The following is a 13,601-nucleotide window of genomic DNA, read 5'->3' as shown; positions in this document are numbered from 1 at the left end:
ATGTATTTATCTACTAGTCAAAACATTTAATCTCTCTTAATTTACACCTACACCCCCATCTGTGTACATATCCTAATTTTTTTCTATCTTTTGCGATTTTAATGCCTTTGTTTTGTCATGTTGTAGTATTTCAGTTTGTTTTACTTAGATCGAGGGCGAGATATTGAAAAAGTAAAACTTCTACTTATTCTGCCACACTTTCACTAAAGAGTTTTTCATTTGTCAACCAAAGGAACGATACATTTGTCCTCGTCTCTCTTGGTGTGCAAACATTTGCGCACTTTAGTGGGCACACAAGATGTCCATTGTTGAATTCCTTTTCCACCCTGAATACAGATCCTATGTAACACACCTGCTCGTCCTTTCTCATCTGAAGGCAAGGCCTAATCTTCCTGCACTGAGACCACAGAGTCCTATACACTATTCAAGTCCATCAAGAAGATGTTTGGCTTGGGTTCATTCGCCATGAACAATGTTTGGTGGGACACCAAGTGGGGTAATCCTATAGGTGGCCCCGAGTCACTAAGAGGACAAGAAGATGTGGACGATTACCATAAACAAAGATGATTCTGGGTGTATGTAGCAACACCTTCCCTATTTATCCGAAGAAGCTGTTTCTGAATTAAAACTGTATTCTAATGCTGGATTTACAGCAATCATATTTTCGCCGGCTCAAATAAAAATTAGTTAAATGCCAAACGCAACAAGCGATTACACTCTAATCAACATTTAGCACTGTTTTCTATTCACGGCTGTTGACAATTTTTTTTATCTATTTAAAACATACAAAATAATCACACTTAACATCCGCCATGAAAAATTGTATCTTTCATTTTAATTGTGTCGGTGTTGTTCCCGTAGAAAGTATGTGCACATATTACATTGTTCCCACTATTAACCAACACTCTCTGTTAGAGCTGCGTGTCCCTCCTCCTTCCCTCCAAAGTGTAAATGATATGATGAAGAGATTTGTTTATTTGTAGAGTATTTAAAACACTTGAGTACACAGACAATATCCAATCCTTGGATCCCAATTTTTGACATCATGGATCGCACGGACCTGGACATGACATCTCATACACAGGTGTCGACAACTGTCATTTTGGCATTTCCAATGTCCGTGATTAACATGCATGAAAAGAAGTGAAATAAAATGTTTTAAATGTATTGGAGGTTTTGCTAAATATTCTTAAATACTAATAACTTATTATTAATTTCAAGACCGTTAATCACGATTTAATATGCACTAGTAGACTAGACTCAGGTATTTAGTAGGGTAGTAGTATACTAGATGGAGGTATTTAGTAGCAGGGGTAGCACACTAGGCTGAGATATTTATTGGCGTGGTAGTAGCCATCCTGTTTCTTGTGAACCGAGTGAGATTACTGCAATGTTTTAATTAATGTTTATAGTACACGTGTCTCCAGGATGACCGGAGCGGCAGAGATGACAGCAACGAGCGGGGACAGACCACGAATCATGAGCATCTCCCTGGCAGGTAACTCACCCAAAGCCTGCAAGACTTGTGCCCGCCCTCACCCACCACCCCAGATTCTCTACAACACAACTGATTCCATTTATTGCTCTCATTCTCTCTCTCCTTCTCTCGTCTTCACACCTCAAACACTGGACCGGCAGATATTTTCTTTTTATTTTTTTGGAGGGTTTGAGGGCATTTCAACCTCCCTCTTTATTCTTATGACGTGTGACTTTCTTTTATTTAGTAAAGGACATTTTCTATGAACACGAGAACTTAAATTAGTTTGGAACACCAACTGATGATTTGACAGTTACATCTTAAATAAATTAATTGTAAAAAAACTTAAGCGAAAGGATTTTTTTTTAATTTAAACGTACAAAACGAAAATAAAAGTAAAACCTCCAATGCTATTTATCTGTAGTTATGTTTCTTCTCATACATTTTCTCAGTCTCATTTTTCCTTCATCCAAAAAGGTGTTCGTGTAAATTACTGAGATTGTCTATGAGCAATTAAAGGTAACACTACCTAAAGACTGTCTTTGCCCTACTTCTCTACAGTCCTGCCACACACCTCAGGAGGAGAAATGCTGACCTCTGACCCTGACATGGTTGTTGTTGTGTAAGTCTAGCGTATTGAGAATATCGCACCTGCCATTGCCCAATGACTACAACTATTCTCTAGCTTAGCTGCTATGCTTTGACAAATGACTCATTAACAAAAGCTGATATACAGGTGATCGAGGTAAACACAATCAAATAGAGACACCTGTAAACTTACCTCCTTTCTTCTATGTATAGATGTGTGTATGGATGCATTTACGTACAATAGGTACATCTAATATACAAACATAGATACTCCCTTTCTCTCTCACACACAAATTCGTACATCCATGCATGTATTTACATGGTCTGGCTAAAAGGTATAGCAGTACAGGTAGTCCTCGGGTTACGACGGTCTCGAGCTACGTCGTTTCGTGGTTACGACGCTCATTCCGACTTACGAGGTTTAGCGAAAGTAGACTCATCTGATAACAGTGCATCAAAGAAAAGGAAGGCCATCACCATGGATGTGAAAGTGGATATCTGAGGCAATCTGAGAAGGGGGAAACAGCAACAGAAATTAGCAGGTCATTAGGACTTAGTCGTTCGACTGTCGCTACGATTATCAACGATAAACATCGCATCCTTGAACACGTGACAGGATCTGCTCCTATGAAAGCGACAGTGATAACAAAGTGTACTGTACTGCAAAATATTTTACTGTACTTATGTTTATTGATAATTATGTAGGGTACTGTGTTAGGATAGGTGTTTGGATAGGCTAAGTGTTTGCAGTACTGTACTGTTATTATGGTTCAGTACTGTATGAAGGTATGATCCGACTTACGTCAAAATTCGGTTTACGACGCCGCGTTAAGAACGGATCCCCGTCGTAAGTCGAGGACTACCTGTACACGGGGTGGAGATGAGACTCGGGACAGGTGGGAAGGTGGTTGAGGCGGAGCAGCCTGGCAGCCAGCGATTACACAAGGAATTTTATTTATATTTTCCCTCTCTAGCTGTTCTATTCCCCTCAGAATTATATATTTCATTTTATAGCTAAACAATTCATTCTAGAATTATAACAATATTTTTCAAAAGACTGATAAAAAAATCCACCCTTTCCGAAAACACAAAACTTGTCAAATAAGTTACGAATGGAACAACTCTTGCCTTTTAATAATTTCCTTTCTGTTTGTTGTTTAAAAGAAAGTGTTGGTGAAGCGTTTGCCAAGAAATGTGGTGACTCCGTCCACTAACGAGAATTGGTGTGTATTGTACAAAATCCTGTTGAGACTCCGGAAGCAGGAGCAAGTGGGTGTGCTCCAGTTTGTGTCTGTTGTGCCGGATCACCACATCCTACATGCTGCAGCTCCTTAGCCTCTGTACTACACTCAGCAAGAAAGTTCAAAGCAACGACAGGAAGTTGTTACGACAGCAACACAACATTCAACTTAGCGATGTGCCGAAGCTGTAAACTTAGTCTTCCTTTTCTGTATCCATGGAGACTAAGGGTTCCCTCTTCCTTCTCTTGCCTCACGGGCACTTTCTCTCATTGAAACATTGCCATCAGTAGCGACACCATTTTGGTAAAGTTAGAATCAGTGACAGACATGCAAGCAGACAGATGCAAGATGTAATAATAATACTACTCACCCATCCTGTGTGCTGTGCCAGTGAGTACAGTACGACGGGCAAGATGCAGCAGACACACAAGAAAATGCGCCGTTTGCTAATAAACGCTCCCTTCGCCATCCCTCGGCCTGGAGACAGTCGTCTGCAGACGCTGGCAGCACCAGGGAGGCTCACATCAACGCCATGTTACTTCAGAGACAAGACAGAAGGACACAGTGAGTGTTACTAGCGACGGTTTGTTGCCAGCATCGCAGGGTTCGTTGCCTTTGGTCCATCGTGCGTGCTGCTGGCGGAGACTGGCAATGTTGTTGTCTGACATCACAGCGAGGCCGGCCGCACAGCCTGCCACAAACCTCGCACACAGGAGGAGGGCAGCCCGACGGCTGGCCGTGCATCACGTGCACTTGTGCCAAAAATAGATGATGCTAGTGAGGATTTAGTTTCCTAGTGTGACCCCGATGTAGGGTCGAGCGCTCTCCGGCAAATTGCAGCGGGTAATATGCCAGCAGACGGTCGACGCCTGGCAAATACACCAACGGCCAGCCATGGCTCCTCGCCCAATTACTAAGACCACTTGGCATGGAAGGGCGACTGGTTTTTTTAAAAAAATGTTTCGGGGGGAGGGTTTAGTGAGTCATATTACTGTGGCTTTTGTTTGTTGTTACCATTAGCATTAGATAAGACAGTCTATGGCAGTATGGGCTGTGATATAGCGGAGCAGAACAATGGGATTAGTCCGATTTGTAATCCGTTCCTTCATTTAGTAACACACTATAATCCAGTTAGGAATAGCCCTTCATTTGCATGCGCGCTAAACTGTACTTATACACACCACAGTTTACATGGCAGGTAAGACAGTCACTTCTGCTTTAAGCTTCAGGGGATGAATAACTAGGACAGAGGATTTTTTTCTGCGGTGGGGTGGGGAGGACCGTTTCATGTTACCGTGTAACAGCATTTTTTCTTTCATTATCAGTTTGGATTCTACTCAAAATTAGTTAATTATATAATAAATAGTTGACAATGATATAACACAATTTCCCAAAACAACTAACAGCACACAACGTTTCGGTTTCAAGACCCCGGACATGTGTGAAGCATGTATTACCTCCTGTACTCAAGTCACGGGCTAGTTAATACAAGGCTGACCGAAACTGGTCAAGATGTGACCTGGTGGCTGCAAGTGAGGGCGGAAGAAAATGAGTTTATGGAAATGAGATAAAATACGAAAGTCATGTCACAGGATGTTCCTGCTGTCATTTTTGTTTGAATGAACAGAGCTTGGCGCGGTGATTAGATAACTAACTACTCCAGACCTTGGCCTCTTCTAGCAAGCTCACTGACAGTTGGGGTGGACTGTGGTAGGCAGGCCAGTTCTTAGCCCCCGCGGGGCCCGAGGCAAAGGGCATGTGCGGGGCCCTCACGCCACGATCACACGGTTTTAGTTGGGATCTAAAGTCACATATCAATCAAAAGCGCGGGGCCCCTTGAAGCGCGGGGCCCTAAGCAGATGCCTCGTCCGCCTGCCCCTAAGCACGGCCCTGGTGGTAGGGTTGCAAGTAAAGTCCAGATTAGAAACTTCATTAGCATTAATTAAAGCATTACAATGTATTCTTGTGACAGATGACAGCGCTAGTTTTACAGTGTGATAGTCTGACTGCTGACAGCTTTGTTGTAACAACATTGTAACAGAACATTGTGCCTTTAAAAATGTCCAACTGACCAGGAGGAATGGCCGAGGTAACTGCTTGTCGCCATGTCTTGTGTGCATCCACCCGCTTTGCCTCAGTAGTGGTTCAGCTCCAATGGGTAGAAGACTCTGCCTGGCCAATTAAATTCCTTTCTTAACGGTTGTACCAATACAAACTTACAAAGCAAAATAACTCTGGTGTGCGTGTAGATATATATATCACCCACACACATCCCCCAACAATATTTTTCCATAAGTACAAAAGTATTATGTTTCACAGTGGTAAATCTTGAAATGTCAAATATAAATGTGTTTACAAATAGAAGACACCGACAAAGCAGAGTGAAGGGGTATACAATAGTACTAACATGTATATAAATATCAAGAATTGTTTTTTACAGCAAGGTTATCATTTTCATCTGCTTTTAGAATCCTGATCACAGAAAGATAAACTAAGAATTGTCCAAAATGTTCAAATTCTTTGGAAAGTTGAAGACTGTACAATACACCTTTTGTTTCATGTTTTTGATAGATAACACCAGTTTGCCTATGCGGTTCAGAAATATGGGGATTAAAAAAAGTAATCACCGGGTAGAAATGTTGCACACCTTATAACGGAAAAAAGAATTATTCAAAGATGACTCCAAATAGCCAAACGATATAGTATATGGTGGCATGCCAAGACATCACCAGAGAGTATGACCTTTCTGACCTCATGCATAAATACAGGATTATAATCAGGATACGACTGAAAAGATTTAATTGAGTGCAAAATATGTTTGATGAGTTCCACAACAGAGGGCAAGCGCCCTGCAAGTCTGGTGAGTGATACACTCCATACCACAGGTGAGCAAAGTACGGCCCACGGACGTCTTTTTTATTTTATTTTTATTCACAAGTTCAGTCGTTCAGTTTCTTCTTATCAAACAGGTTACAGTTTTGGTGCAGTAAGTTAGTACCGTAGCAGTTCAAGATGATGGATGAATGGAAAAAGAAAAAAAATGGGGAGAATCAAACAATCAGCGAGTGGACAACACCGTATTTTTTTCACTGATGTTGGGTGAACCTAAGTGCTTTCGTGACAGCATTGCAGCTTTCAATAGCACAATATGAAGCAGTATCTTAGGGTAATTCGTTCAGAATATTGCTGTAAACTTTCCGAAGAAGCAATGACAAAAATTTCAGGCCAATTGGTGAAAAGTTGAAGGAGCAACAAAACATTTTAACCAAGTAGAGGGTGGCAACCAAATCGAGTTTTGTCGTGGCAAAGAAAATTGCAAAAGAGAACAGGCCGTTCATGGACACCTAGTTCCTCGACAAATGAATGCTTGATATGGTCGAAATCGTAAATCCAGAGAACAAAAAGAGGTTAGAGAATATCAGTTTACCCACGCGAATAGAAGACATAGAGCGCGATTTGATATCAGCAGTTTGGTATTCTCTGGCGCTGGATGATGGTGCAGATGTAACGGATACTGATACTGCCCATCTGCTTATTTTCATCCTTCGATATAACCAAGAAACTACTTTCGATGAAGTCTATAAAAGACACTACAACAGAAACCTGGAAAGTAAGCTCAAAATATTGTCAAATCTGTTGACCGTGGAGTTGGAATGTGTGTCCGATAGTCTGCAACATGAGGTGGTCGAGCTCCAGTACAACATGGTGTTGACCGATTCTTTTAGTCCCAAAAACGTTGTCCAGTTCTTCAAATCACTAAGGACACGTTTCCGAACTTAAAAGAATTTTCCAGACGAATGATGGTGATGTTTGCATGGCCGTATTTCTGCCAACAAACTTTTCCGACCATGAGGCAGAGCGAGTCCCACCCGCGATTGTGGATGACAGACGAGCATCTGGCCGCAGTTCTGCGAATATTCACATCGGAATCGTGGCCATAGATAGGGTTACAGTTGAGCCTAAATGGCCTCCACATTGTAATTTTACTGTAGATTTACCATCATTATAGTCATCATTTTTTCGATTCCTGATGTACTTCCATTAATTCTGATTTTCATGAGGTGAATAGGTTGTCAATCAAAGTACAGAGCCTGTTGTGTAGTTTAGTGTTTCCAAGATGGGGTCAAATGTACAAGTGTTTATGAATGTTTCTTTACCAGTCATGCTTACATTATACTTATCAGAACAGCTGATGTTTGTATGATGAAGGCTAGTTAATTTCGCTTAGAGGAAGCCAGTGAATCATGAATAATGTAAGGCTCTGTAATGTGTATGTGTGTCAGCCAAAGCGCTATTCAAAGCTGAACTTGTATTGTGGATGATGTGGATGACCATTATTGCTACGCATGTTTAAAAGTGAATATCAGAGATTCTGTCCATACAATATTGCAGAAAACTAAAACAAACTGAAGGTCCTTTAACTCTACAAACTAATAGAGTTCCTAACAATAAATAGAAGTCTAGAATAGGGAAACAAAAGGGATCTGACAACCTCTGCAGGCCTCCTGGACACCAAGAGCAAGAGACTACAACAGGAAAAGAGGACACCAACAACAGTAAACAACACCTACTGAGTGACGGAGTAGCCACCCTCCTCCCAGGCCACCCAAAACCCCTCTCCCCTCCGCGCTCCATACTCCCCATGTTCCCCAAGAACCCCATCTCCCTCCAGCGCCAAACCGCCTGTAGGTTCAAGCACTTTACCTCCCAAAAATCAACAACATGTTGTGTCCCCATTGTACGGAGACAATGTATTGCAAATACTGGGGTCAGAGAAAGAGCACGAGTGACGAGCGAAACCCCTCCAACAGTCGGATACCCGAGACGATAAGAACACCAGTCGAGGCAGAGAGGTGACCTTCCAGGCTGGTGGAGCGATGCAAGACCAAGCAGAGGATAGGGACACCACAATAAAAAAAATATGGGAATTATGGATTAGATACGAACCCTGTCAGACAGTAAAGATTGCGCAGTGGTGTCACTTGGCCTTTGGATCAACTAGCGCGCCCCAAACCTCATTGTCCGCCCACCTCTCTCACCCCTACCCACTAACTCATCTGTCTCTCAGCAGTACCTCTAAAACTGAAGATACTAGAGAGGCCTGGGAGTGGTTAACATAGGAAGAGGGGTGTGTTAGGTTCCCACGGCATGACCATCATTTCCCTGTAATGTATGAGAATGTGTTCGAGACCTCTGTCTCCGTAAATAAGTCCTGGACTGTGTGAATGTCGGATGAAGATCCGAGGATCACCTTCACACCCAGCCTCACTCTTGTCACTGCGCCCTACATTTTGTGGGTTGCCGTGACACAGATACACAGATGGAAGCAGAGAGCAGAGGAGGTGATGCACGTGACTTACCACATTCTGAGTACACCACGTCAAGCTTTGCTACAGCGGGGGGTTGCACCAGACGACCGTGCTGTCGGCTGAGTGAACAGCCCGGAAGTGACACCTGGTGGTACAGGTGATAATATTAACTACTATTTATAGCAGCAACTGTACTGTAACAAAGGTGTGTGAGTGACGTCAAATTAAGGCTGAATACGTATGAATGACGTCAGCACATGTTTGACGTCAAAGAGCGGGGTATGGGGGGGGACATGATGAGTGGGGGTTCGGTCGACTTTCCTCTGACAATAACAAAACAATAAGATTGGGAGTGTGCTGTCCGATGAAAGAGAGGAAGTGAGGAGGACAACGATTTGTTGTCAATGGAGGCTGAGTGTCAGGTGAGGACGGAGGGTCATAGTTGTATCAGTTGTTCTCTCGACAAGAAAAGTTCATTCAGTGAAGGCCCGGGGTGAGGGGTCAAGTGAGGAGAGCTATGTTTGTGATGGTGACCTTTATGTGCTTGGGGGGCAGTGTATGGACAGCGTGTGTATGTTTTCACCGTCCCCTCCACAAACGGTTTGTAAAGTAATACTTCTACTAAATGTGTTATCTTATTGTGTTGACTACTGACTGGCTGACACATCAAACCACACACAATATGAAGAGAACACGTCTGAGAGTAACCATGGGTATGACATGATCAACATGTCTGTGCACCACCCAGTCCAGAAATGAATTTTACGCGAGTGGGCTCCTTGACTGACTGGTGAACTGGAAGACATGGAGCAGACCCCGGATCATTTTTGTACACATATGGGGTTTTTGTCAATATGGACATCGAAGTCTTCTACAACCACAGGTATGCCACTGAGCATGTTGCAGTGGTCAAGCAGATCATGAAATTCTGACAGAAACATGAACACATACGAGGAACTTTCTCTGTTGATGGCGGAGACTACAGAAGCTGACTTGTTATGTGAACTTTTTATCAAAGACTTTTACGGAGTAAAGAGACGATTTAGTATTTTATGTTTTGGTATACAGATCATTAAGTTCATAATTTTTTTGTGCTATTATCCTGCTCTAATTATTATATTCAAATCTTAATTTCAGGTTTTTTGTTTGTTTTAATATGGCGTGCATGGCTGTAGAGCCGTGACACACACCAAACGCCTGTGATCACCTACTTCCATAATACAAGATTTCGTAACTCTTATGCTTTTAGCCTTTTGTTTAGGTCCAGGTCCAAATTGCAATGCTACTTTAAAGGTAAAGAGCTTCGTATTTGGTGGATGGGGAGTGAACGTAAGTGGTTCACAAGGTCTAGAACTTGGCATGTAAGAAGCTAGGCTTCTTTTTTTTCCTCATAATGTGCTCAAATTAATCATGCTTTTTCTAAAGTGCCAAACAAATGAAGCAGAGAATTCTCATAGATGTGAGGATTATTTTTCAGTTTCTCCGTGCACTGTTTATCAGACTTGAGCTCTGTTATTGATAGCAAATACCGGATTTGAAAGTCGCTCCGCGTTCCCGCAGTAATTAATGAAATTCAACGACTCCACAAAACAACCAAAAAAACAACATCTAGACGGTTACTGGATATTTCCATTGCTTGCACAGCTTTGTATTAGTGGTAACACGATTCCAGGGGAACTTTGTTTTGTGATCGCCTCATATTAATCATGTTTGTCGTAGCAGGTTTGATAGTTGATCTCCCCGACGATACGCTCAAGAAGCTGCGGACAATGACGATGGCATTGTATTTCGCCATGTGTAGGGCTGATCACGTGACACGTCTGCACGATCTGCACTGGCTGCTGTCGAACTCGCATTGAATTCCAGATGTTCATACCTTGCTGTCGTGTTCTTCATGGCATTTCCCCAAAATGCTTGAGGTTATTGCGCCCTACCACCCCGGGGGTGACCCGGTGACAAGGGTCAGCGCCTGTCACCAATGCAATGAGGGTTGACTGTCCTGAGTTCAGCTCTCGTGTCTGGCACGCTGTTTTTTTCTCTGTATATGGCATCTGTTTACAGAGCTTTTCCTGATATAGCCTTAGTTACTGACGGCGTGAAAGTACTTATTTCCCTCCCTTTTGTCAGTCTGGAAGGTTAGTTTGCATTTATTAGAGATTGTTTTCAGACAAATTTCGATGCACGAAAAAATCTTCAACTACAAAAATTTCAAATTTAAATAATCCTGCTGTTCGTGAGAAAAAAAAAATGCTACTTACAAAATGAAATCTTTAAAATAGCATGTACTATGTATGCTTTCATCTGAGATCAATTTAACAACCCATTAACAAGAGACAAATTAATGAAAAACTGACAGCATATCACAAGTGTGTTAGCTAATTTGCCATGCTACTAGTGTCATTAAGTAAAATACTAAGATTAGAAAGCAAAACTCTTTCATTACATCAGCAGCATCTGTCTCTTGCAACAATCTTATTTTAATGGCATTGATTACAGAACAAATACACATATTATTGTTTTCCTGTACTAGTCTCCAAAATAAATTAAACTATAATTATGCACATAAATGTTTAGATGGCAAATAACCCTGTTTAGCATCTACCTAAAATATAGTACAGATCCCATGCATTAAATTATCTTAATTTTCTTGCTGTACATGAATTTTGAGGAAGTACCTGGTCATTAAATAATCTCTCATTTCAAGAAATGTGATCTCACTATGCTTACAACACTGTCACATACAAATTCAAGTTCACAGCACTGTCAGGGTGACCCCAGTATGTGAAGACTTGACATGAAATAAATCCTTCAAAGCATGCGAGTAACATTGTGAACATAGAATGCATAACTAAGACATCAGAATAAAGAATATGATGTATATCCAAGTACCAAGACAATCCACAATATAAGCTGGTGTTTTGAGTGGTGCTCTCTCTGATACATGCACCCATACTCACCCACCCACTCCATCCCACAGTCACAGACTGGTCATCATCTTCTGGACTTTTTAAAAAATCAACTAGCCTTTAAGTTCCTTAATGTCTTTAAAGAAAAAGAAAATAAAATATCATGGAAATATTGACAAATTCAGAAACAACATTTGCATGCTTTGAAAAAAACATTCTTGCATTGAAAGCTGATTTGAGGTCTGTTTCACCAAGTCTTGTCTAATTAAAATATATTAAAATATCTAATTAAAATAAATTATTTTTTCTGAAATAGATGCATGCTTAATAGATCACTGAACAACTAATGTGTTAATGCATGACATATAGACACTAGTTATTTAGTTTGTGTTAAATGTCTCATCTGGTGTTTGTATGCTTTGTAAAATTAAAAATAATAAATGTATTTCTTTCTGGGTATTTTATTTTTTTGTACATTAAACTATAAATAAGTATCCTGAAAGCATGCAACGAAGGGATGGAAGCTCCTGTCTGTGAAAGGAATCGTCATCGTTGTCGAAAATCATAAATAAACATAAAAACATAAGTCATTTGCAAATTTAACTATGGAGCAGTCATCATCTGTGTCCGCATTCAGATGTATACAAGGAAAACAGAAAAGGAGAGTGTACTGTCCCTTGTGGAGCGCTGGTGTTTGTGTACAGAGTATAAGACTATAGGTCATCTTAAGAGTCCTTGTCAGGGCAGGTGAGCATCTGAGAACGACCTTTCAAAAACTGTCCTCGCAACAGCCGTTAAATAGTTTAATTGTAGCACAGGGTGCTTGCTGGTGTCATGCAATATGTTTGTCAAAGTGGATAGAACTATTAAAAAGAAACATGATAATACTTCTGTCTTAAGCTCGACTTCATCAGGTCTGACTGCTTTATGAGAGTGCGCCTTATAAAGCTGTCTGTGCATCTCCTCCTCTGCAATTTCATTCCACTCCCCTCTCCTTATTTAGAGCAGTGAGCTCCTCCCACAGCTTGTGTCTTGATATTCAAGTGAGAGGATGTTAACTAGGTTGTGAGGTGTAGACAGACGACTACTACTGCTATGTATCTTGCAAATAGAAAGTGTATTAGTGTGCAGCACTCTTCTGTGAAATATTTTTACATATTAAATCGAAATAATTTTCTTTTTCATTATTCTGTTCATATTCAGTGCCTTCTGCATATTGTTTCTGACTTCTTGGGATCTTGTGCAAGAGATAAAGAGAACCTTTGACATCAAAGTCGCCACACTCGCAAAATTCACATTCTCGTTGCAATTTTTTTTTCTCAAACGGCTCAAGGCGGATGCAAGAGACAGACGACCGTGACTATGGATGTGATTGGTCTGAGCTGATGCTTTTTCTGATGCTTTTGTCATCAATCACTGCGCATGCGTGCGAGATTCTACGAGATGCTAAACAGCAGATGAAAGTTTGTGTGCACTACAGTGTGCATTTTAAAATAGTGCGAGCATCTTTACTTCAACGTATGGAAATTTTAATAAAAATAATGACAACACATATACTTTCTAAGGTATAACAATATTACAGAATTTCAAGCACGTTGTAAGCCGCGTCAATGATATTCAAGTGTTCTCCTTTCTTTTTCTCTCTCCTCATCCCCATCGTGAGCAGACTATCTCTAGTAAAGCAATGGAATGTGCGAGACATGCGAGCAGAATGATGAAGGATGCATACTCACCCATCTATCACAGGCAAAATGCAGCAGACAGAAGAAAGTGTTACTGGTACAGTCCATCTTCATCCCACCATTCACTAAGCGCCCACATAGTCTTTCAGTAGCTGTCCAAAGGGGAGGCCATCTTCCTCCCACCATTTACTAACAGCTTTTCACAAAGTGTTTCAGTAAGTGTCACGAGAGGACGCTCTCACCCTACACCACCTTTATTTTCAAGACAAGCCAGAAGGACACATCCTTTTATATTATTGGTGGCGGTTCGTTCCCACCTCCTTCTCCACGTGGTGGGCAGGCTTCGTCAAAGCTCGGAATGTCGATGAATCTGCTGAGTGAGAACGAAGCACAGATCT

At 41.3% G+C, this 13,601-nt stretch overlaps 1 protein-coding gene across 9 annotated transcripts in view; it reads right to left on the bottom strand.

Moving 5' to 3' along the window:
- The window catches only part of LOC112560272, a 42,641-nt gene extending 29,040 nt beyond the window's left edge, over positions 1-13,601 (bottom strand). Inside the window, exons 1-3 of one of the 9 annotated variants that reach the window (XM_025232047.1) lie at positions 13,255-13,572; positions 5,379-5,478; positions 3,677-3,844 (exon numbers count right to left, since the gene is read on the bottom strand). In XM_025232047.1, coding sequence (XP_025087832.1) covers positions 3,677-3,775 — 99 coding nt within the window. In that variant the 5' untranslated portion in view covers positions 3,776-3,844; positions 5,379-5,478; positions 13,255-13,572. Of the gene's footprint in view, positions 1-3,676; positions 4,231-5,378; positions 5,479-8,666; positions 8,775-13,254 lie in introns of those variants that run through there. The other 8 variants (XM_025232056.1, XM_025232012.1, XM_025232064.1 and 5 more) reach the window with 8 other exon arrangements.

Source organism: Pomacea canaliculata, linkage group LG1, assembly GCF_003073045.1.
Source record: "Pomacea canaliculata isolate SZHN2017 linkage group LG1, ASM307304v1, whole genome shotgun sequence".
Taxonomy (NCBI): Eukaryota; Metazoa; Mollusca; class Gastropoda; order Architaenioglossa; family Ampullariidae; genus Pomacea; species Pomacea canaliculata.
This window is presented reverse-complemented; position numbering and strand designations above follow the sequence as displayed.